At 41.8% G+C, this 22,340-nt stretch overlaps 1 protein-coding gene across 7 annotated transcripts in view; it reads right to left on the minus strand.

The window, feature by feature from the left end:
* Window positions 1–7,505: 7,505 nt before the first annotated feature.
* The window catches only part of LOC140201325 (clathrin heavy chain linker domain-containing protein 1-like), a 50,713-nt gene continuing 35,878 nt past the window's right edge, over window positions 7,506–22,340 (minus strand). For 3 of the 7 annotated variants that reach the window (XM_072265225.1, XM_072265224.1, XM_072265220.1), the window contains exon 11: window positions 18,475–22,135. In XM_072265225.1, coding sequence (XP_072121326.1) covers window positions 21,927–22,135 — 209 coding nt within the window. In that variant the 3' untranslated portion in view covers window positions 18,475–21,926. Of the gene's footprint in view, window positions 7,640–12,400; window positions 12,652–18,474; window positions 22,136–22,340 lie in introns of those variants that run through there. The other 4 variants (XR_011886839.1, XM_072265222.1, XM_072265223.1 and 1 more) reach the window with 4 other exon arrangements.

Consider the following 22,340-nt stretch of genomic DNA (forward strand, 5'->3'; position numbering starts at 1 on the left):
AGTCAGGTGAAATCGGGAGGAGGGGGAGGTGGGGGGGGGGTTGCTATCTGTGGACAACCTGGGTTCAGCGGGACCCTGCAAGGGATGAAGCGGAGCTCAGCCAAGGACAGAGGGGTCCGAGTTGCAGGTGGGCAGGAGTGATAAGCCAGGGAAGGCCTTGCCAGGTAGACCAGAAGTATCCCCAGTAGTGTCAGAACATGAAGAGGTAGAAGAGGGGGTATGGAGGTCTCAAAGAATCAGGAGACCACCGGATAGGCTGCCCTATGTAATACTGGGGGAACAGAGTGTGGCCCCTACCACTTTGGGGAGCTATGTCACTGCCTTTTACAATTTTTTGAGGAAATTACCAGTAGGCTAGACAAGGGAGATGCAGTGGATGTTGTATATTTGGATTTTCAGAAGGCCTTTGACAAGGTGCCACACAAGGTAGGAGCCCATGGAATTACAGGAAAGTTACATACGTGGATAGAGTGTTGGCTGATTGGCAGGAAACAGAGAGTGGGAATAAAGGGATCCTATTCTGGTTGGCTGCTGGTTACCAGTGGTGTTTCACAGGGGTCCGTGTTGGGGCCGCTTCTTTTTACGTTGTACATCAACGATTTGGATTATGGAATAGATAGCTTTGTGGCTAAGTTTGCTGACGATACGAAGATAGGTGGAGGGGCTGATAGTGCTGAGGAAACAGAGAGTCTGCAGAGAGATTTGGATAGATTGGAAGAATGGGCAAAGAAGTGGCAAATGAAATACAATGTTGGAAAGTGTATGGTTATGCACTTTGGCAGAAGAAATAAATGGGCAGACTATTATTTAAATGGGGAGAGAATTCAAAGTTCTGAGATGCAACAGGACTTGGGAGTCCTCGTATAGGATACCTTTAAGCTTAACCTCCAGGATGAGTCGGTGGTGAAGAAGGCGAATGAAATGTTGGCATTCATTTCTAGAGGAATAGGGTATAGGAGCAGGGATGTGATGTTCAGTCTCTATAAGGTGCTGGTGAGACCTCACTTGGAGTACTGTGGGCAATTTTGGTCTCCTTATTTAAGAAAGGATGTGCTGACGTTGGAGAAGGTACAGAGAAGATTCACTAGAATGATTCCGGGAATGAGAGGGTTAACATATGAGGAACGTTTGTCCGCTCTTGGACTGTATTCCTTGGAGTTTAGAAGAATGAGGGGAGACCTCATAGAAACATCTCGAATGTTGAAAGGCATGGACAGAGTGGATGTGGCAAAGTTGTTTCCCATGATGGAGGAGACCAGTACGAGAGGGCATGACTTAAGGATTGAAGGGCGCCCATTCAGAATAGAGATGCAAAGAAATTTTTTTAGCCAGAGGGTGGTGAATCTATGGAATTTGTTGCCACGGGCAGCAGTGGAGGCCAAGTCACTGGGTGTATTTAAGGCAACTATTGACAGGTATCTGAGTAGCTAGGGCATCAAAGGTTATGGTAAGAAGGCAGGGGAGTGGGACTAAATGGGAGAATAGATCAGCTCATGATAAAATGGTGGAGCAAACTCGATGGGCCGAATGGCTGACTTCTGCTCTTTTGTCTTATGGTCTTATGGTCTTTTACACCTGGGTTGGACTTTGTGTTTTGCAGGAAGGGCTGGCAACTTATCTCAAAGCCATGAGGACATGACTAAATTTGGTTGGGGGAGAGTGTAATGCCCTGGGAAAGGTTTCACTGTTAATGTAATGGTTTCTCTGTAGCAGCAGTGTTTGGGTTATGATGGGGGCTTTGGAATGTGCACCGTCCAATGGGGGGAACGTTTTTCTTTCTTATGTGCCCGAGAGCAGGGTATTTACGGGTTCTTGTTCAGCGGAAGGTGGAGAGAGAAGATGCCAGAACGGAGAAGTTGTAGACTGCAGGACTGAGTGGACGTGGAAAGGGGTTGGGAGTCAACCACACCCGGGGGAAATTGATGGAGAACAAACGGACGGGAAAATCGTGAGCTCCAACGTGAACATTAGACTGTTTCATTAAAATGGGCCCTTTTTCTTTTTGTTTTTACTAACCCTCTAGTCAAGTTAAGAATTATAAAGCTAAATCGTTTAATTGCATATGGTGTACTATTTGTTATTTTGTGGTATTGATTTGTAACAGGGGAACATACCACGCAGCATCCACACAAACAAGATTTCACAGTGTCTTCCCCTAGACGAATGCTGCCAGCCGAACCTAAGTGTTACAGAAGTAATGATACATCTTGCATTTTTCTAATCAAAATTCTGTATTATTTGTTATATGGCTGCTCTGCTCTGATTCTAAGCAAAAGTATGACCTGCATTTTATAATTTTAGATGCTAATTTGCACTGAAATATCACATTTTTAAGTGCTATTTTACAGACTATCAGAAACATGCTGAGAACACTTGAGACAGAACCTATCTTGTCAAATCATGAGTAATCTATATGGAGAGACTTATTCTGGAGCTGCTCCGGTCTATGGTCAGGCCACACTTAGATCCCTCCAGTTCCCCTACCAGCCCCGACTAGGAGTTGAGGATGCCATCATCTTCCTGCTGAACCATGTCTACGCCCACCTGGACAAGCCAGCGAGCACTGTGAGGGTCATGTTTTTTGACTTCTCCAGTGTGTTCAACACCATCCACCCTGCTCTGCTGGGGGAGAAGCTGACAGCGATGCAGGTGGATGCTTCCCTGGTGTCATGGATTCTTGATTACCTGACTGGCAGACCACAGTACGTGTGCTTGCAACACTGTGTGTCCGACAGAGTGATCAGCAGCACTGGGGCTCCACAGGGGATTGTCTTGTCTCCCTTTCTCTTCACCATTTACACCTCGGATTTCAACTACTGCACAGAGTCTTGTCATCTTCGGAAGTTTTCGGATGACTCTGCCATAGTTGGATGCATCAGCAAGGGAGATGAGGTTGAGTACAGGGCTACGATAGGAAACTTTGTCACATGGTGTGAGCAGAATTATCTGCAGCTTAATGTGAAAAAGACTAAGGAGCTGGTGGTAGACGTGAGGAGAGCTAAGGTACCGGTGAGCCCTGTTTCCATCCAGGGGGTCAGTGTGGACATGGTGGAGGATTACAAATACCTGGGGATACGAATTGACAATAAACTGGACTGGTCAAAGAACACTGAGGCTGTCTACAAGAAGGGTCAGAGCCGTCTCTACTTCCTGAGGAGACTGAGGTCCTTTAACATCTGCCGGATGATGCTGAGGATGTTCTACGAGTCTATGGTGGCCAGTGCTATCATGTTTGCTGTTGTGTGCTGGGGCAGCAGGCTGAGGGTAGCAGACACCAACAGAATCAACAAACTCATTCGTAAAGCCAGTGATGTTGTGGGGATGGAACTGGACTCTATCACGGTGGTGTCTGAAAAGAGGATGCTGTCCAAGTTGTATGCCATCTTAGTCAATGTCTCCCATCCACTACATAATGTACTGGGTGGGCACAGGAGTACATTCAGCCAGAGACTCATTCCACCGAGATGCAGCACTGAGCGTTATAGGAAGTCATTCCTGCCTGTGGCCATCAAATTTTACAACTCCTCCCTCGGAGGGTCAGACATCCTGAGCCAATAGGCTGGTCCTGGACTTATTTCATAATTTACTGGCATAATTTACATATTACTATTTAACTATTTATGGTTCTATTACTATTTATTATTTATGGAGCAACTGTAACGAAAACCAATTTCCCCCGGGATTAATAAAGTATGACTATGACTATGACTGTGGCTTGTTGATTTTTTAGCTGCTGAAAGACCTTATGATTATAACATTACAAGCATTGCATATATTAAGAAGCTACTTTGGGTATCTTGTTCCAAATGAACCTTTTTCAAAATTATGTCAATTCCATTTGATACTGTATTTGTGCAAACCCATTCCTTTAATTCCTTAAGAAATCTTAGAAGAAATCATGTTATATTATTATTTTTTAAATTTTTATTATTGTATTTATTTACTCCACTTTTATCATTTAGAACTCTGTGCACAATTAATAGTTTCTTATTAATAAATCACATGGCAAAATTAAAAGCACAGCTCAACACATCCTTCAAAATAAACTGGCCTTTTTCAAACTTCAAAAGTTCAAAGTTCAAAATAAATTTTATTATTGGAGTACATATATGTCACCACATACTGTACAACCCTAAGATTCTTTTTCCTGCGGGCATACTCAGCAAATCTATAGAATAGTAACTATAACAAGATCAATGAAAGGTCAAGTAGAGTATAGAAGATTAAAAAAAAGCAAATGCCAATATAAATATATAGCAGTAAATAACAAGATAAAGAGTCCTTAAAATGAGATCATTGGCTCTGGGAACATCTCAAAAGATGAATGTAGTTATGCTCTTTTGTTCACAAGCCCGATGGTGGTGCAAGTCCTGAGGCTCTTGTACCTTCTACCTGATGACAGGGGTGAGGATCTTTGATGATGGATGGTGCCTTCCTATGACTGTGTTTCATGTAGATGTGCTCAATGGTTGGGAGGGCTTTACCTGTGATATACTGGGCCAGATCCACTATATTTCGTAAGATTTTCCATTCAAAGGCATTTATATCAGGCCACGATGCAGCCAGTCAGTACACTCTCCACAACACATCTATAAAAGTTTGTTGAAGTTTTTGATGTCATGCAGAATCTCCGCAGACTCCTAAGGAAGTAGAGACACTGTCATGATTTATGTGATGGGTCCAGGACAGGACCTCTAAGATAGTATCACCCAGGAATTTTAAGTTACTGACCCTCTCCTCTGATCCTCCAATGAAGACTGGCTCGTGGACCTCGGGTTTCCCTCCCCTGAAGTCTACAATCAGTTCCTTGGTCTTGCTGACATTGAGTGAGAGGTCATTGTGATGACACCAGTCAGCCAAACTTTCAATCTCCCCCTTGTATGCTGATTCATCACCACCTTTGACATGGCCCACAACAGTGGTGTCATCAGGAAACTTGAATATGGTGTGGGAGCTGTGCTTAGCAACATATAGGTGTAAGGTCAGTAGAACAGAGGGCTAAGAACATGGAGACTGTGGAGATGTTTCTGCCAGTCCAAACTGACTGGGGTCTGCAAGTGAGGAAATCGAGGATCTAATTGCACAAGGAGGTATTGAGGCCCAGGTCATGCAGTTTACTGATCAGTTTAGAGAAGATGATGGAATTAAATGCTGAGCCATAATTGATAAAGAACATCCTGATGTACCTGATGTATGCATCTTTTTCACGATCATGTTCATTTAATCTATTGGTATATGCTTCAATTATTTTGCAAATCTTTTAAGATAATGTGAAATGTTAATTATGCTTTTTTTTCACTGGTATTGCTGAATCTGCTGCCTAATTTCAGCATTTTCTGGTTTTTTTTATTGCAGAGACGTCAAGGAAGACCAAATCAAATTAAGATTTGATTTCACTGCAACGAATACTCATTGCTGAAAGCCAAAACAAGATGTAATTCTTTAAACCCTGCTAATAAGCTGAGGTCAGGATTCCAAAAACAGAATTCAATGTGATTTACATTGGCTTTTCTAAAACAAATATTTCCTTATGATTCTTCATCTTGATTGCTAACTATTCAGACTTGCCTTTCATGCCCTCTTGTGGTTGAATATAAATTTTTTGAATCGGAGATATTAATAGTAACAATATACATCACTATATAATGGTAATATCTTTGGAACCCTTAAAGGAATAAAAGCTCTGAACTCTGCATAATGTAAATATCTCCCAAATGCACAACTTCACCAACAAGAATAATGGCAGCCTTCACATAGGAAAACCACAGCTTCCAGTTCCCCTCCAGATCAAACATCACATTAAATTGGAAATTCCTCTTTCTTTGCTGGATTATATCCTTAGAGTAGAAAAGACAAACAGTTCAAAATAATTGGTGTATCATATTATCATAATGTTGGTGTATTAAAGGGCAAGCTTAGCCAATAACATACAATCCTCTAAGTGAATTAATTCAGGAAAATGTTACTATTTGTTGCATGCACCTATCCTCATGTCTGTTATGGCTGCAAACTAACATCTGGGTTTTTACCCTCATGCCATGGGAACAATAAGGCTCTTTTATGAGTTACATGCTCAAGGAGATCTGTATTTTTTTTTGAGAATGATGTAATGGTCTTTTGGAGGTCACCTGATGTAATTTTCCCGCCTGTAGATTTCCAGGTAGAACGTGCTGTGTCTCCGTTTCTGTTGTGTATTTGTTTTTATGACGCAGTTCCATTTTTTAAACAGTTGTTACATTCTGTTGCAAGATACCATATTACTGGACTGGAAATTTTTGGCTAGATGTGCTGATTTACCTTATTCCAGCAGTAGAAGGGAGAGTGAAGACTTTATCGAAGTACAGGACCCGAAGGATTGAGAGCAGTTGGCATCGTTTGGCAGTTTAACAAAGGATCGACCTATTGAGTCTTCGTTGAGGGAGTAGCGACCTGCATTGAACATAACTCTTGCCAAAATGAGTAAAGAGTTCATGCAAAGGTTTGCTCTCTAGAAACTAAGGTCAGTTGTTTTAAACTGTTTATTTACTGCATCGTGAATCCTTTGGACAGAACTAGCAGGAAAATCGCATCTATGAAGAAATCCTTCTCCAGAGAAGACTCTCCCAATTGAACGTATAAATCTGTTGGACTTTCGCAGTTACCATTTTAAGAACTATATCTGACTTTATCGCTTTAAGAACTGTTTTCGCATTTAACGCTTTAAGAACCAGTGCCGAGTGACAATTTGTTAAACGGCTGCATAACGGTTAACTTCCGGTTAAAGTTTTCGTTTGTTTTTTTTATCGTTTATCCATGTTTAATAAATGTTTGGTCGTTTTTGTATAACCTGTCTCGATTGATATTCATTGTTGCCAGTTACGTAACATATGGACAAGACATCTCATAGAAATAAAAAGTCAAGACAGCCAAAGTTCTATAAACCTCAAATTTTTTGGCTCTTTTCGAAGAATCTAAGTTTCTCATTAAGTTGACACTCATTCACTAAGTTTCACGTAAACTATGCTCATTGGGGGAAAATTTCGGCCTTTTTTAAATTCTATTTGTGTGTCTGAGGAAAATCATAAGTTCAGGGTATTTTATTTATAAATGAATCATCTCAGCATTTTGCTCCACATTATTATACTCAGTTATCAGATAACTTGAAAGACAAAGGAAATTAGTGGTCAAAGAGAACTGCACAGATGGAAAGAGTTGTTTGTAGCATAGGCGGAGGAAGACCTGCTAAACACACGACCATGTTACAAAGGTTATTAGCTGAAATGTTCAGTGATCTGAATTACAGTATATTGATTGTTCTTTTAAAAGGGTGATACTTGCTATATGATTCAGTGCAATATGTCATATATATGTTATGGAGTGAAGTTTGGGTACAGAAGTTCAGTGGGTATTTGTAGCTATCTTTAGAAAAGTTTCACATTGGAGTATGACAAAGCCCCAGACCATAACAATCAGATTTCAAAAGTTCAAAGTTCAAAGTAAATTTATTATCAAAGTACATACGCATATGTCACCAGATACAACCCTAAAATTTGTTTTCTTGCAGGCAGGCATACTCAGTAAATCCAAGAACCATTAACAGAATCGATGAAAGACTGCATCCAACAGGGCAGATAATCACCAATGTGCACAGCACAACAAACTGTACGAATACAAAACAGAAAACAAAAATTAATAAATATTGAGACCATGAGATGAAGAGTCATTGACAGTCCACAGGCTGTGGGAACAGTTCAGTGTTGAGGCAAGTGAAGTTAAATGATGTTATCTCCACTGGTTCAAGACATAGGGGTAATAACTGTTCCTGAAGCAGATAGTGTGAGTCCTGAGGCTTCTGCACCTTCCTGCTGATAGTAGCAATGAGAGAAGAGCAGAACTTGGGTGGTGGGGATCCTAGATGATGGATATTGCTTTCCTGCAACAGTGCTCCATGTAAATGTGTTTAATAGTGGGGAGGGCTTTACCTATGATTGACTGGGCCATATACAGTACTTTCTTAGTACATCATTGCTGTATTCTCTACATTACAGGCATGAAACAGCACACCCTGACATCTTCTTCATCATTTTGGGAGATTTTAACCAGGCCAGCTTGAAAAAATCACTAAAACTCACTTATAGTATTAGAGGAAATAACATACTGGACCACTGTTACACCATCATCAAGAGTGCTTACTGTGCTATTCCACACCCACACTTCAGAAAGTCTGATCACCTGGCTGTACTTCAACTCCAAGTATAGGCAGAGACTGAAGACTGCAGCACCAGTTGTGAGGACCAAGAAGGTATGGACAAGGGAAGCACAGGAGCGCTTACAGGACTGCTTTGAATCAATGGATTGAACAGTATTCAGGGATTCATCTTCGAACCTGGATGAGTATGCTGTAGTTGTTACTGACTTCATTAAAACCTGTGTGGATGAGTGTGTGCCTACAAGATTTACTGTACATTCCCAAACTAAGAGTCATGGATAAACCAGGAGGTTTGTCATCTGCTGAGCGCTAGATCTGTAGCATTTAAGTCTGATGACCCAGGTCTGTACAAGAAAACCAGGTATGACTTGTGCAGGGCGATTTCAAGAGTGAAGAAACTATTTTGAACAAGGTTGGAGGCAACATCAGATGCATGACAACTCTGGCAGGGTTTGCAGGACATTACTTCCTACAAAATGAAACCCAACATCATAAATGGCAGCGATGCTTCATTACCAGATGAACTTAATGCCTTCTATGCCTGCTTTAAAAGGGAGAATATAACTACAGCTGTGAAGATCGCTGCTGTACCTGGTGGCATTGTGATCTCTGTCTCAGAGGCCCGTGTCAGGCTGTCTTTCAACAGGGTGAACTCCTGCAAGGTTGCGGGCCCCAATGGAGTACCTGGTAAGGTCTGAAAACTTGTGCCAACAAACTGGCAGGTGTATTCAAAGACATTATCAATCTCTCACTGCTATGATCAGAAGTTCCCACCTGTTTCAAAAGGGCAACAATTACACCAGTGCCCAAAAAGAGTGGTGTGAGCTGCCTTAAAGACCATCGTCCAGTGCCACTCATACCTACAGTGATGAAATGCTTTGAGAAGTTGTTGACAGCTGGAATCAACAAAGCCTCAGCAGAGACTGGACCTACTGCAATTTGTCTATTGCCGTAATAGGTCTATGGCAGATGCAATCTCAATGGCTCTTCAGGCAGCCTTAGATCACCTGGACAATACAAACACCTGTATCAGGATGCTATTTATTGACTATAGCTCAGCGTTTAACACTGACAGGAAAAGAGGCAAAGACCCTAAAACCGGTTGCTTCGGGCAGATGGAACTCATTAGCCATGGTTGGCAGTTTATCTTGGAGAAGGAAAACTCTGATCTCTAACGTCTTCTGCCTTGTGGCTATACCCACTCATGGGGAAAGCTTCGGGAATAAACGCCGTGGAAAAATCTGGAACTGTAATCCCTAAGGCAGTCCTACACTGAGTTCAACACTAGCTGGTAAAACCTGCAGTGTTGCTAGTGCCAAGCTGTATTGGTCTCTGCCATTCCTTTGGATTCATCAGCTGCGTGGAGAGGGGGGAACCTGCTACATGGGCAATTTTTTGCTCTCCATATCGTACTGCCCTGGCTTTCATATTATGTAGACAGGTGAAATGCAACAGCCATGGTCACCCCCAACCAATGGAGGCCCTCAAGGTAAATAGATATTTAGATACAAAAGGTATCAAGTGAGTATATAGAGCTAAATGGTGTTCAAACAGAACCAGTCAAGAGTGTATTGATTGCAAGGATGCTCAGGAGTTTAATGGACTCCTGCTCCTATATACTGTGTTTCTAATAGATCAGGAGGCCCAAAATGGAGAGACTGGAATGGAAGTGGAATGGAGAAATAAATGAAAAAGTACATAACTGGAATCTCAGGGTCACCTTTGTGAACTGAATGAAGGTGTTCTACAATGCACTCAGTCTGTGATTGGTTTCTCCAGTGTACAGATTGGGAGAAATACAGGAGAATTACTGCTTCAACATAAAGAGTTGTTTGCACGTTGGAAATGAAAAATAAAAAGCTCAGGTGTTACATCTCCCACTGTGGATGATCCTAACTGGAAGCAAGATGGCAAAAAGGAATGATTGAGATAGCCGTGGGAGTTCTGGGCTTGTAACAGGTATTAGTCACTAACCTATTCCCTGAAATGGAAATAGAGAACTCATAAAAGGAAATGAAGAATTGGAAATGGAACATATGAAAGCAAGAGTAGGTTAGAAATTGGCAGCAAAGATAATGACATGTTTTTTAGCTCTAAGTGAATGTAAGAAGCAGCACCAATAGTTCTTAATATACTCGAAGAAGAGGTGAGGAAGGAGATCCAAGTAGTACTGAAACATGTAGTGCTGTCCCACTCTTACAGAGAAAGGCAGAGCTCAGCTTGCGGGTCTCATAGCTATACCTTTGATTTGAAAAAAATCTGTCAAGTTGAAATTGGAGTCATAAGAATGCGTACAGAATATGAGGATGGACTGGATGAGCCCTGTTCAAGGATATGATGGGGTCTCAAACAATGCTAGAATGCTGCAGGAATTCAACAGATCAAACAGCATCAGTGGCAAGGAATAAACGGTCAACATTTTGTGCCGAGACTCTTCATCAATGAATTGAATTGAATTGAATTGACTTCATTACTTACACCCTTCACATACATGAGGAGTAAAAATCTTTACGTTATGTCTCCATCTAAATGTGCAATTATGTACAACAGGACAGTCAATATAACATAGAAGTACAATTGTATCAGTGTGAATTAATCAGTCTGATGGCCTGGTGGAAGAAGCTGTCTGTTGGTCCTGGCTTTTATACTGTGGTACCGTTTCCCGGATGGTAGCAACTGGAATAGTTTATGGTTGTGGTGACTTGGGTCCTCAATGATCCTTTGAGCCCTTTTTACACACCTGTCTCTGTAAATGTCCTGAATAGTGGTAAGTTCACATCTACAGATGTGGTGGGCTGTCCACACCACTCTCTGCAGAGCCCTGCGATTAAGGGAAGTACAGTTCCCATACCAGGCAGTGATGCAGCCAGTCAGGATGCTCTCAATTGTGCCCCTGTAGAAAGTTCTTTGGATTTGGGGACACATACCAAACTTCTTCAATCTGTCTGAGGTGAAGGAGGCGCTGTGTGTGCCTTTTTCACCACACAGCCGGTATGTACAGTCCACGTGTGATCCTCGGTGATGTGTATGCTGAGGAATTTAAAGCTGTTTACCCTCTCAACCCCAGATCCATTGATGTCAATAGGGGTTAGCCTGTCTCCATTCCTCCTGCAGTCCACAACCAGCTCCTTTGTTTTTGCAACATTGAAGGAGAGGTTGTTTTCTTGACACCACTGTGTCAGAGAGATGACTTCTGCTTTGTAGACTGCCTTGTTATTATTTGAGATTAGTCCAATCAATGTAGTATTGTCAGCAAATTTAATTAGCAGATTGGAGCTGTGGGTGGTGACAGTCATGGGTATACAGAGAGTACAGGAGGGGGCTTAGTACAGCCCTGTGGGGCACCTGTGTTGAAGGTCAGAGGAGCAGAGGTGTCTGACAGGAAGTTCAAGATCCAGCTGCACAAGACAGGGTGAAGGTCGAGGTCTCTGAGCATCTTGTCAAGCCTGGAGGGAATTATGATGTTGAATGCTGAACTGTAGTCCAAGTACAGCATTCTCACGTAAACATCCTTCTTCTCCAGAGGTGTAAGGATGGTGTGTAGAGCTGTGGCTATTGTGTCACCTGTCCACCGGTTGTGTTGGTAGATGAATTGTAGGGGACCAATGTGGGTGGTAGCATGCAGCAGATGTAGTTCTTGAACAGCCTCTCCAAGCATTTGCTTATTATTGAGTTGAGTGTGACAGGATGTCAGTCATTCAGACATGTTACCTTGGTCTTTTTAGGTACATGGACAATGGTGGATGTTTTGAAACAGGAGGGCACTCTACACTGGTAGAGGGAAGAGATTAAACACACAGTCAGTTGTGCTGCGCACATCCTGAGTACCCGCCCTGGGATGTCGTCTGGTCACGCAGCCTTGCGACTGTCCACTCATTGGTAACACCTGCGTACCTTAGCCTCAGATATGACCAGGTTGCAAATTGCTTTGGCGGCTCTCCCTGGGCACTCAGCAACACATCATCCTGGTGTCTCTTTTGTGGACACAGAATCTCCTTTCTGTCCCCATAACTATAGAGTCCCCTATAATACTGCATTGCCTGATTTTACCTTTCCCTGTCGAGCCTCAGAGCTGGCCACAGTGTCACCAGCCCGACAACTGCTGCCATGATCTGATGTGTCATTCCCTCCCAGCAGCATCCAAAGGGGTATTTTTGTTGCTCAAGGGAATAGCAACAGGGGATCCAAGCACTGACTTCTTAATCTCCTTACCTCTCCTGGTAGTCATCTGTCTACTGACCGAAGCCTGCACTCAGGGTGTGACCACCTCTTCCACATTCTAGTCTTTAATATCTGCAGCCTCCCGAATGATCCTGATTACATCCAAACCGAGCTCCAACTCCTTGATTCAGTCAGTCAGGGACTTAAGTTGGGTGCACTTCCATCAGATGTCATCATCAGAGAAACCGTCAGGTATCCCGAATTCCCACATCTGACAGGAGAAGCATTCCATCCTGACTACGCTATAACAAAAAAGAAAAAGGCTTGTTTAAGACTACCCTCCTTTTATTTGCAGCTGAGGTTGGGCTTTTGATGCCAACACTTTCATGCCTCTACAGTCCAGAAAGACCCAGACTTGTTCAAATCTGCTCCTTTTATCCTTTCTTCTGACTTCCACAGAGCTCTGACCCGATAAACACTTCTCTCGCTTGAGTCATTGAACACACTTTTCTTCTACAAGCTCTAATCAGGATAGGTGTAAGAGAAAAATATGCAGCTATTTAGTTGCCCCAATTCCTCTGTTGACCCTACTGAGAAGGTTTGCAAATCACGTTGACCACTACTGTTGCAACAGTAAAGCTGACTATCTGTTTTGTTGGGTGAAAGGCCATCCTCAGCTCTTCTCTTTTGAGGTGTGACCATGTAGAAGGTGTCTGACGTCTTCTGCTTGCAATTTAATTTTGTCTTGGCTGATTGTAGCTGCTAGATATCCAGCAATGGAGATGTATATAGGTAGCACTGATCATAAGACATAGGAACAAATTAAGCCACTCAGCCCATCATGGCTGATTTATTATCCCTCTCAACCCCATTCTTCTGTCTTCTCCCTGTAACCTTTGGCACCTTGACTAATCAAGAACCTATCAACTTCTGCTTTAAATATACTCAATGACTTGACCTCCCCAGCTGGCTGTGGCAATGAATTCCAGGTTCATTACCCTCTGGCTAAAAGAAAAATCCTCATGTCTGTTCTAAATGGACGTCCCTCTATTCTGGTGCTGTGCCCTCTGTTCCTACGCTCCCCCGCAATAGGAAACATCCTCTCCACATTCACTCTATCTATGCCTTTTAATATTCGATAGGTTTCAGTGAGATCCCCATTTTTCTAAACTCCAGCAAGCACAGGCATAGAGCCATCAAATACTCCTTATACATTGACCCTTTCGTTCTCATGAACTCCTCTGAACATCCTCTCAACATTACTTTGCTTATGACAACCAGTAATGATTCAGGAATTATATTTTCAGCATGAGCAGAGCGTTCCCAAACCAGGGTAACAGTGTAAACATTCCTGCTGTGGTTCTCAGTCAGCTTCCATCCAATTTAATTGTGATGTTAAATGGCTAGATCTCACTTAACCCATTGCAAATGTATTGTGAGACGAGCCAATATTATAATTGAGGTTTAAAAAGTAAAAGAACCCGTGCACTGCAATTTCTCAGCTTCTCAATATCATATGTTGTTCAATATCAAAATTGGCAGCTTGTTTAAAAGAGGAAATTGTAAACTGCCGGGAGATATCAGCAACTGGAGAAAATCTGCAGATGCTGGAAATCCAAGTAACACACACAAACTGCTGGAGGAAGTATCACCAGATTAGTTAGATTGGCATAAAACTAGCAAGTAGAATTTAAATCCATTTTAAATCCAAAAGAAGTGCGAGGCAGGCAAAGTAGTGAATACATGAAGAACACCAAGATATTAAGAAATGTCAAGTATTTTGCATCACGGTACCATTGCTACACCACCATCAAGAATACATACCGTGCTATTCCACGCCCCCACTTCGGGAACTCTGATCACTTGGCTGTACTTCTACTCCCTGAGTTTAGGCAGAGACTGAAGATTGCAGCACCACTAGTGAGGACCAAGAGGGTTTGGACAAGGGAAGCACAAGAGCACCTACAAGGCTGCTTTGAATCTGTGGACTGGATTGTATTCAGGGGTTCATCTTCGAACCTGGATGAGTATGCTGCAGTTGTTACTGACTTCATTAAAACCTGTGTGGATGAGTGTGTGTCTACAAAGACTTTCTGTACATTCCCAAACCAAAATGCCATGGAAGAACCAGGAGGTACATCGTCTGCTGAAGGCTAGATCTGTGGCATTCAAGTCTGGCAACCCATGCCTGTACCAGAAAATCAGGTATGATTTGTGGAGGGCGATTTCAAGGGCGAAGAGACAATTTTGAACGAGGTTGGAGGTAACTCTGGCAGGGTTTGCAAGACATTACTTCCTACAAAGCAAAATCCAATAGCATAAATGGCAGCGATGCTTCACTATCAGATGAACTCAACGCCTTCTATGGCAGCTTTGAAAAAGAGAATACAACTACAGCTTTGAAGATCCCTGCTACACCTGATAACCCTGTGATCTCTGTCTCAGGTAGGTCTTTCGTAAAAGCAAAATGTCGTAAAACGAACGTTTGGAAAGCAGGGTCACCTGCTACTGTAATCTATTTATTTATTTATTTATAAATTTCCCTTTTTTTTCCTCTTCTATATTATGTATTGCATTGAACTGCTGCTGCTAAGTTAACAAATTTCATGTCACATGCCGGTGATAATAAACCTGATTCTGATGATCCTGGCTTTCACCTTGGTGGAAAGATTCTGAATCAGAACCAGAATTATTATCAGGAGGTTAGTTACCTTGCCATTGGATTTTTGGCTGGATACCTGTTCTTGTAGCCACAGTATTTAAAAGGCTGATCAATTAATATCTGGTCTCTAGAGATTACCGCTCCACCCTCCCCCACCGTTGGCATACCTGGGCAATTTTGCTCATTGTCAAGTTACAATTAGGGCTGTATCTCATCTCACAGCCTTTGCTTTATTCAATACTCTTAGCTGTTTCTTAATATCACATGGAATACAGTAAATCTAATTGCCTAAAGACTGGCTTCCGTCATGGTGAGACTCTCCCCAAGAAGCCCCAGTTCTCACTGAACAATATATTTAGTACACCTACCCAGTCCTGTCATCATTAACAATGAGTCAATTCTTGGAGACTCCACCCTATTAGCTTCTAAATTGATCACTAATTATCTTTGATTATTTGTCAAAGAATTGTAGAATTATAATGTGATTTGCTGGTTGCAGGTTTGTTAATTTTGTTTATTGCCTGCTGCTTAGCACATAAATAGTCTGGTGTTGTTGCTTTGCCAGGTTGGTATCTCCCTTTCTGGCGCGTCTTTCCTCATCTCTCAAACAAATTGCATCCTTGGCTTGATTATTTCAATAGATTTGAGGGATATGCTCGGCTTTGAGGTTACAAACTGTGATATTCATTTACTTCTGCTACTTATGGTTCACAGTGCCTCATGATGCCCAGTTTTGAGCTCCAAGGTCTGTTTTGAACCTACCCCAATGTAGCCTGATGGAGCCAATGAAGTAACATGCAAATTAGACCAAGAGTAATAGCACATTTTCATTGAAGGGCATTACTGAAACAGATGGATTTTTAGCTGCAATATAGCAGTTTCATGGTTAGATTTGTAAACGCTTTTTTTAAAAAAAAATACCAGATTATTTTTAACTTTTTAAATTCTACCTTAGTAGGATTTGAACTAACATTGCTGGATTGTTAGTCTTGGACTCTGGGTACACTGTACATGAAAAACTGCATTCAACAAAATAGATTGGAACAAAGGGAACTGAGCGGAAATCTCACTGAGAGTGTAAAAAGTTATGATGAAAGGCCTAGTAAAACAGATGGTGTGCATTCCTCCTCAGGTCCGTGTCAACAGGTTCAAGACAAACTGATTGACATAATCAGCAGACATGAAACAGCATACCCTGATGCCTTTTCCATCATTTTGGGAGATTTTAACCAGGTCAGCTTGAAAAAGTACTGAAATAATTATCACTTGTGGAACCAGAGGAGCTGACACACTGGATCACTGTTATACTGCCATCAAGAACGTTTACTGCACCATCCCACGACCACACTTTGGAAAGTCTGATCACCTGGCTGTACTTCTACTCCCTGAGTATAGGCAGAGAGAAGACTGCAACATCAGTAGAGAGGACCAAGAAGGTATGGACAAGGGAGGCAGAGGAATGCTTACAGGATGCTTTGAGTCAGTGGGCAGTATTCAGGAATTCGTCTTTGAGTCTGAATGAATATGCCACAGTTGTCACTGACTTCATTAAAACCTGTGTGGATGAGTGTGTGCTTACAAGAACTTACCGTTCATACCCAAAATTAAAAGCTGTGGATGAACCAGGAGATTTGTAGTCTGCTGAGGGCTAGATCTGTGGCATTCAAGTCTGGTGATCTAGGGCTATACAAGAGGGCCAAATGATTACAGAGGGCTATCTCAAGAGCAAAAGAACAATCCTGATTGAGGTTAGAGGCGGAACTGGATGCACGTCAACTCTGGCAGGCTTTGCAGATCATTACTTCCTACAAAACAAAACAAAACCTAACATCATGAATGGCAGTGATGCTTCACTCCCAGATGAGCTCAATGTCTTTATGCACATTTGGAAAGGGCGAATAAAACTACAGCTTTGGTGATACCTGCAGCATCTGGTGACCCTGTGATCTCTGTACCAGAGGCCAATATCAGAACATCTTTCAAGAGGGTCTACCCTCACAAGGTGACTGACCTTGATGGAATATCTGGTAGGGTTCTGAAAATGTGTGCCAACCAACTGGTGGTTGTGTTCAAAGACATTTTGAATCTCTCTTTGCTATAGTTGGAAATTCCCACCTGCTTCAAAAAGGTAACAATTAGAACAGTGCCCAGGAAGAGAAGAGTAAGCTGCCTTAATGACTTTCATCCAGTAGCACTCTCATCTATGGAGAAGAAGTGCTATGAGATGTTGGTTATGGCTAGTATCAACTTCAGTCTAAGCAAGGAGATGGATCCACTGCAATTTGCCTATCACCCCAATAAGTCTACAGCAAATGCAATCTCATTGGTTCTTTACGTGGCCTTGAATCACCTGGACTATATTAATACATACGTCAGGCTGCTGTTTATTGATTACAGTCAAGAGTTTAACACAATAATTCCTACAGTCTGACCAAAAGCTCCAAAACCTGGGCCACTGTGCTTCCCTCTGCAATTGGATCCTCAACCTCCTAAGTGGAAGACCAGAGTTTGTGCAGATCAGAAATAACATCTCCACCTTACTGATAATCAACACTGGTATATCCCTAAGATGTGTGCTTAGCCCACTGTTCTACTCTCTCTACAAACGTGACTGTGTGGCCCCGCACAGCTCAAATCTATAAATTTGATGGCATGATTATTGTTGGCAGAATTTCAGATGGTGATAAGAAGGTGCACAGGACCAAGACAGATCAGTTGATTGAGTGGTGTCTCAGCAACAACCTTGCACTCAACATTAGTAAGACCAAAGAACTGATTGTGGATTTCAGAAAAGGTAAGATAAGGGAACACTCACCAGTCCTCATCGAGATTTCAAAAGTGGAAAGGATGAGCAATTTCAATTTCCTGAATGTCAACACCTCTGAGGGTTTATCCTGGGCCAAACATGTTGACGCATTTACAAAGAAGGCATGACAGGGCTATACTTCATTAGGGGTTTGAGGAGATTTGGTATGTCACCAAAGACATTTGCACATTTCGACAGATGTACCATGGAGAGCATTTTATCTGGCTGCATCGCCATCTGACATGGGGGGGGGGGAAGGGGTGGTGGCACTGCATAAGACCGAAATAAGTTGTAGAAAGTTGTGAATTCAATCAGTTCCATCATGGGCAATAGCCTCGTCAGCATCGAAGACACCTTCAAGGAGCAATGCCTCAAAAAAGTGGCATTTATCATTAAGGATCCCATCACCCAGGACATGTTCTCTTCTCATTGCTACCGTCATGGAAGAGGTACAGGAGCCTGAAGGCAAATACTCAACAATTCAGGAATAGCTTCTTCCCCTCTGTCATCAGATTTCTGAATGGACATTGAACCCATGAAACTTACCTCATGAATTTTTTTTCTCTTTGCACAACTTATTTAACTTTAAAAAGAAATAAACATATACCTCTCACTGTAATTTACAGTTTTATTATGTATTGCAATGTACTGCTGCCACATAATATTCAAATTTCATGACATATGCCAGTGATATTAAATCTGATTCTGATTCTGACTGCATGATCAGAAAAAGTCTTCCCCTCAAAGCACAGTTTTCATTGACTAGGACACGTTGATTTAGGGTAATCATTAAAAGGCTTAGCAAGTTTTTGAGAAAACCTTATTTCACTCTAGGAGTCAATAAAAGTGGCAGCAGCAGATACTTAAGTCACATTTTTAAAAGTACCTGATTGAGCATTTGAAGAGTTGTAAACTGCATGGCTAAGAACCTAAAACTGAAAAATAATAAAAGCTTAGTTTCTAAGCTTTTTGACCATCATGGATTTAATGTGTTACATGGACTCCTCTGCAATAAATTTCCAATATTGATACAGCATTTAGCGTACGTCAGCACAGGAGACATTTGTATTTGATGCACAGTTCCACAAAGGGAAGTTAAAAAAGGTAAATATATTTTGATCTTGATGAAGGGTCTCGGCCTGAAATGTCAACTTACTCCTCTCCAAAGATGTTGCCTGACTGTGTATATTGCTCAGTATATTCTGCTAGCTCAGTTAATATCAGTCCTGATTATAAGACCATAAGATATAGGAGCAGAATTAGGTCATTTGGCTGTTTGAGTTTGATCCGCCATTACAGCATGGTTAATCCAATTTTCCTTTAAGCCCCAATATCCTGCTTTCTCCCCGTATCCCTTCATGCCCTGACCAACCAAAAAATCTATCAACCTTTTCTTTAAATATACATAAAGACTTGGCCTCCACAGAATTCCACAGATTCACCACATTCTGGCTGAAGACATTCCTGCTCATCTCCATTATAAAAGGATGCCCCTCTATTCTGATGCTGTGTCCTCTGATCTTATACTCTCCCACCATAGAAAACATTCTCTCCACGTCAACAAGGCCTTTCACCATTTGATAGGTTTCAATGAGGTCACCCCCAATTCTTCTGAGTTCTAGTGAATACATACCCAGCGCTATCAAACTCTCTTCCTATGACAAGCCAATCAATCCTGGATATTATTTTCCTGAACCCCAAAACTGCTCACAATACTCCAAGTGAGGCCTCACCAGTGCCTTATAAAGTCTCAACATTACATCCTTGCTTTTATATTCTAGTCATCTTGAAATGAATGCTAACATTGCATTTGCCTTCCTCACCATAGACTCAACCTGCAAAGAAACTCCCAAATCCTTTTGCACTTGAATTTTTTGTATTTTCTCTCCACTTAGAAAATAGTCCTTTCATTTCTTCTGTCAAAGTGAATGACCATACACTTCCTGAGACTGTATTCCGTCTGCCATTTCTTTGCCCATTCCCTAATCTGTCTAAATCCTTCTCTAGCCTCTCTTCTTCCTCAAAACTATCTGCCCCTCCACCTATCTTAATATTGCCTGTAAACTTTGCAACAAAGCCATCCACTCTATCATCCAAATCAATGAAATATAACGTAAAAAGAATTGATCCCAACACAGACCCCTGTGAAACACCACTAGTCGATGGCAGCCAACCAGAAAAGACTCCCTTTATTTCTACTCTTTGCTTCCTGCTAATGAGCCACTACTTTATCCATGGTGGAACCTTCCCTGTAATACCATGGGCTCATAACATGTTAAGCAGCCTCATGTGTGGGACCTTGTCAAAGGCCTTCTGAAAATCCAAGTACCTGCAACAGATTTGTCAAGCAAGACTTTCCCTTGACGAAACCATGCTGACTACAGCCTATTTTGTCATGTACCTCCAAGTACCCTGAGATTTCATCCTTAATAATCAATTCTAACACCTTTCCAACCACTGAGGTCAGTCTAACTGGCCTAGTTTCCTTTCTTCTGCCTCTCTCCCCTCTTGAAGAGTAGAGTGACATTTGCAATTTTGCAGTCTTCCAGAATCTAGTGATTCTTGAAAGATCATTACTAATGCCTCCACACTTCCTTCATCCACCTATTTCAGAACCCTGAGGTGTACACCATCTGGTCCAGGTGAGTTATTTACCTTCAGAGCTTTCAATTTCCCAAGAACTTTCTCTCTGGTAATAGTACACACTTCATGACCCCTGACACCTGGAACTTCCACCAAACTGTTAGCGTCTTCCAGCTGTCCGATATCTACTCTTGTCTCTCTTTTGCACTTCATGTATCTGAAGAAACTTTTGGTATCCTCTTTAATATTCTTGGCTAGCTTAGGTGTTCTTGTACATCAGTCACTGAAAGCAAACATGCAAGTACAGCAGGCAGTGAAGAAAGCTAATGGCATGCTGGCCTTCATAACAAGGGGAATTGGGTATAAGAGCAAAGAAGTCCTTCTGCAGCTGTACAGGGCCCTGATGAGACCACACCTGGAGTACTGTGTGCAGTTTTGGTCTCCAAATTTGGGGAAGGACATTCTTGCTATTGAGGGAGTGCAGCGTAGGTTCACAAGGTTAATTCACAGGATGGCGGGACTGTTGTATGTCGAGACTGTCATATGTCGAAAGATTGGAGCAACTGGGCTTGTATACTCTGGAATTTAGGAGGCTGAGAGGGGATCTTATTGAAACATATAAGATTAGTAAGGGATTGAACACGCTGGAGGTAGGAAGCATGTTCCCACTGATGGGTGAGTCCAGAACCAGAGGCCACAGTTTAAGAATAAGGGGTAGGCCATTTAGAACAGAGTTGAGGAAAAACTTTTTCACCCAGAGAGTGGTGGATATATGGAATGCTCTGCCCCAAAAGGCTGTGGAGGCCAAATCTCTGGATGCTTTCAAGAAAGAAATGGATAGAGCTCTTAAAGATAGCAGAATCAAAGGTTCTGGGGATAAGGCAGGAACTGGATACTGATTGTGGATGATCAGCCATGATCACAGTGAATGGCGGTGCTGGCTCGAATGGCCGAATAGCCTACTCCTGCACCTATTGTCTATTGTCCAACTTTAGTGTTCCATGTTTACCTTTTTTAGTTGCCTTCTGATGGTTTTTAAAAGCTTCCCAGTCCTCTAACTTCCCACTAATTTTTGCTCTGTTAAATGCCCTCTCTTTGGCTTTTATGTTTGCTTCGAAATGGAGGAGTCCATTTGAGCTTTTAATTTGTCTATAGCTTAGCCCTGAGGAAGTTATATACTGCATTGCTGGGGGAGGGCTCTTATTTTTTAAACAGGGAATTTATGTATTTGTTTGTCTTTGGTCACTATTGCTAAGCAGATGTTATATCAACATTGGTATCGATGCAACCAAATGCCAGGGGAGCACGTTTGAGGCTTTATTGTTTATAGGATCCCGTTGTGAACAAATTGACTGCAATGTAGAACAATGACCATATTTCAGAAGTAACCTATTGGAAAAAATATACCAGCATTTTCTGAGAATGTGATGCAATATATAGATCTGAATTTAACAAAAATTTTTACTATGTAATACTTTCCATCTTTAATTTTGAATGTTATAAAATGTACTTACAAACTGACAGAACTACAATAAAACATGCTCTGTCAATTTTGCACCATCTTTGTCATCATCAGTTGTAATTGTTATGACTGTTCCTCCTTCTTGTGATGTAAGCACAGCAAAAATGCTGTTTGCCAATTTGCTGTAGTTATGAGTGTTGCATTCTTCTGCAATTTCCTGCCAATCTTCCAGTGTAGAGACAGCATCATTAAGGATGGCCTGTTCCAAAGCACCTAATAGTGTACATGATAATTTATATTTACGTTAGTTTTCATCATTTACCTATAACATTTATGGTACCATTAAATTTACTTCTTTGTATGAGAAATGAGAAAATTATTGAGACTTCAAACTTCCTCAGTGGACTGATCACCCATCCAATGGCAACCTTCTGGTATTCTTTCACTTGATTAGAATGTTATTGTTCATGTTCTATCA

The sequence above is a fragment of the Mobula birostris genome, chromosome 8 (assembly GCF_030028105.1).
Source record: "Mobula birostris isolate sMobBir1 chromosome 8, sMobBir1.hap1, whole genome shotgun sequence".
Lineage (NCBI taxonomy): Eukaryota > Metazoa > Chordata > Chondrichthyes > Myliobatiformes > Myliobatidae > Mobula > Mobula birostris.